The 3,459-nt window shown below is 39.0% G+C and overlaps 1 protein-coding gene across 1 annotated transcript; it reads right to left on the bottom strand.

Annotated features, from left to right (window-relative positions):
- Window positions 1-691: 691 nt before the first annotated feature.
- Window positions 692-1,618, bottom strand: LOC113123001 (olfactory receptor 11A1-like). The gene has a single exon (XM_026294708.1). The coding sequence runs from the start codon at window positions 1,616-1,618 to the stop codon at window positions 692-694; it is 927 nt and encodes a 308-aa protein (XP_026150493.1).
- Window positions 1,619-3,459: the final 1,841 nt, after the last annotated feature.

Genomic DNA, 3,459 nt, shown 5'->3' on the forward strand with positions numbered 1-3,459 from the left:
CCATACAGGCACATGCTGTATAGGCAGTATGGAGCTCCCAGCCACCTTCTAATGTAAGGCTAAATGTTCTCTCTAGCCTCTATGCCTTCGAGGTGGGTACATGATAAATTGTCAAGGGCCCATAACAACTGTACTAAAAGACCAAACTGCAGGAACCACAGTAAGAGTTTGCCTGGAAGGCCTGATGTGTCTGATCTCTGAATACGATCAATAGCCTGCTGCCTCAGGCCCTAAACCTGCTCTTTATTACTTAGAGCTGCCTAAACTCTGACTGGCTTCTCCACCCCTGTTGGGATTGATTCCCCATCTAGAGAAAGTCTTTTGTCTGCCAACAGATTTTTTTTTACCATTGACAGACTATATAAAATATTTTATAATCCATAAAAAAGAACAAAGACTCATTATACATACATGTAACAAATATATTCACAATAAACTATTAACTATATAAACAAAAACTCAGACACACATCACTACTGGTAACATGTTTCTATTTTGTTGTAGTTCATTAAAATCAAACTGGAAAATTTTTAATTTACCTTGTGATTTGAATAAAAAAAAAACATCTATGCATTATTGAAAAAAACATGTTTTTATATAAAAAAAAAATCCTTTAACACACCAGAAAAACCATGTCACTGTTTTATTATTAAAAAAAGCAATGATTAAACAACAGTTATCAGTTAGTACATTAGATTATTTTACCTGGACAGAACAATTTCCTGAGCTCTTTATAAATTTCTTTCATTTTTAGTCCATAAATGATTGGATTAATGATGGGATGATACAAAATCACTTGTAATGTCATAATTAAACGCACGGTTGTTGGAAAATCAGTTTCCAGTCGAGCTACAAATATATCAAATCCAAATGAACATGAATAATTGATTAGAACAAACAGGTGAGGTAAACAGGTCTGTGCAGCTTTTCTCCTGACTTCTCTACCACTTCGATAGGTGATTATAAATATCCTTATGTAGGTAAAAAGAATGAAAAGTACAGGGAGAATTATGAGATTTACCAATGCAACCAAGCCATATACATATAATACTCTGGATAGTGCACAGTGAAGCTTGTAAACTGTGCTGCTGCAAATGATTCCTTTGAAATTAAAGTTACAGAGTTTAGCATCAGCACTTAGAACAACTGGCACTGCTGTCTGACAAAAAGGCAGAAGCCAAGCTACAAGCAGGACAATACAGATGTTTGTTTTTGTCATGATAGTTGGATACTGCAGAGGTTTACATATAGACACATACCTGTCATAGGCCATGGCTGCCAACAATAAAAACTCGGAACGGGCCAGAAAGAAATATATAAACCACTGAAAGAGACATGCTGAATATGATATGACCTGTTTTTCAGATAAAACATCAGTTAAAATCTTTGGGTAAAGAGCAGTGCTGAGAAGAACAGAGTTCATTAACAAAGCTGCAATGAAAATGTACATAGGCTCATGGAGGTTTTTGTGAATCACTATCAGACACACAATAGTAGAATTAAAGCAAATTATTAAAATATATGCTGTAAACATGATCACAAAATAAAGATATTTGTATTTGTGAACTTCCACATAACCATCAAGAGTTAAATATGTCACATTTAAGTTATTATCCATTAAAGATGTCTGAAACAAAGAGTTAGTCAGTGAAACATGTACAGAACTTTTCCCAAGTGTCATACAACCTGCATCAGATTGTCTTATTCAGTAGTTGTTACTGACCTTGAAATGCACCTGTGTGCTCTAACAAGCACAGAAGCTCAGAGATTGGACAGTGGTCGGTTTGAGTGTGTGCAATGTTTTTATCAAATGGATTCACCCTCATGGATCTCATTAGACTCTGCACCAACTTACAACTCCAGAGACCTCATAGTTATTTGGCTTTGTTTATTTACTGATGTTGTGTTTAGTTGCTACAATGGTGCTTTGTTCAGTGGAAGTGTTATGTTGTTTATGTTATGGAAGTACTTTGGTCAATGTTCAGTTATGTTTAAGTGCTATACAAATAGAGTTTAATTGGTTTCATATTTAATAGGGACGTCAAAATTAATGCGTTAATGCAAACTCATTTTAACGGCACTAATTTTATAAACGCAATTTCTTGTCTGACCCATGGAAATCGAAAATGCAGCCATAGACAAGAGTGCAGCAGCAAACAGAAATGGAGAAAGAAAAAGGGCTTCTCAACAGTAAATTTATTTACAAAATGGTTTTGTCAACAAGACAAAAGTTGTCAGTTAGTAGGTACTGTCACCCTATCAATGATGCAGTTTATTTACATCCTTAGGAGTTCCTCTTTAACCTTTTGCAGCATGGGGAGGGGTACGTGTTGGGATGTGTGTACGGCGTACAGCTGAACATTGTCTTTCCATTGTATTCTCACTGGTTCAGTGTTTAATGTCCCATGCTCACTGTATGCCAGCTTATGTCCCCTGCTGTACACTGTTTCTTCCATTCTCCTCACCAGATTCATCTGCACAGACAGCGGCCTGCTTAGGAGATTAACTATGCTTCCACGAAGAAAAGATGCTTCGAGTGGGTAAGTCTTTCCTTTATAAGCGACAGTGCCCTGGAACTGACTCATGCACTGCAATCCCCCACCTTGGCTGTCCAGAGGGATATCAAGTGATATCAAGGGATATCAAGCTCAAGTGGTCTTTTGGGAATCAGAGTGGTAGGTCTCCTGGCAAACAATTTTGAATTTGACAAGTGTGGAGCACTGATGATCCATCATTGGTTTGCTCACTTCAATTCAATTCAATTCAATTCAATTTTATTTGTATAGCGCCAAATCACAATACAAATCATCTCAAGGCACTTTACAAAAACTAAAACTAAGACTAAAAACCCAACAAATCCCTTATGAGCAAGCACTTGGTGACATTGGAGAGGAAAAACTCCCTTTAACGGAAGAAAAAAACCTCCAGCAGAACCGGGCTCAGTTTGGGCGGCCATCTGCCTCGACCGGTTGGGGTGAGTGGATAGAGGAGAGAGGAAAGAACAGCAACAATAAATAACAAATAGACACTGCAAGTTGGTGGGGCCAGTAACTGCACATCAGCGATAAACAGCTCCAGGACCAGGGACACCTGCAGAAGGTACAGAGAGAACAGAGAGAGAGGGAGAGAGCACAAACTAGGGGAGAGAGAGAGCACAAGGTTAGTAACATTCAATGGTGGAATATACATGAGGTGGGAGAGAAGGGGGGGGGTTAGGGTAGGGGAGCTCAGTGCACCGATGGTCCTCGGGCAGTCTAGGCCTATAGCAGCATAACTAACTAAGGGATGGTTCAGGGTTGCCTGAAGCCAGCCCTAACTATATGCTTTGTCAAAGAGGAAGGTTTTAAGTCTAGCCTTAAAAGTACAGAGAGTGTCTGCCTCCTGAACCCAGGCTGGGAGCTGGTTCCACAGGAGAGGAGCTTGATAGCTAAAGGCTCTGCCTCCCATTCTGCTTTTGAG

Source organism: Mastacembelus armatus, chromosome 21 (genome assembly GCF_900324485.2).
Source record: "Mastacembelus armatus chromosome 21, fMasArm1.2, whole genome shotgun sequence".
Lineage (NCBI taxonomy): Eukaryota > Metazoa > Chordata > Actinopteri > Synbranchiformes > Mastacembelidae > Mastacembelus > Mastacembelus armatus.

Coding starts and splice junctions, on each gene's coding strand:
- LOC113123001 (XM_026294708.1), bottom strand. CDS start 1,618: ATGGATAATAACTTAAATGTGACATATTTAACTCTTGATGGTTATGTG.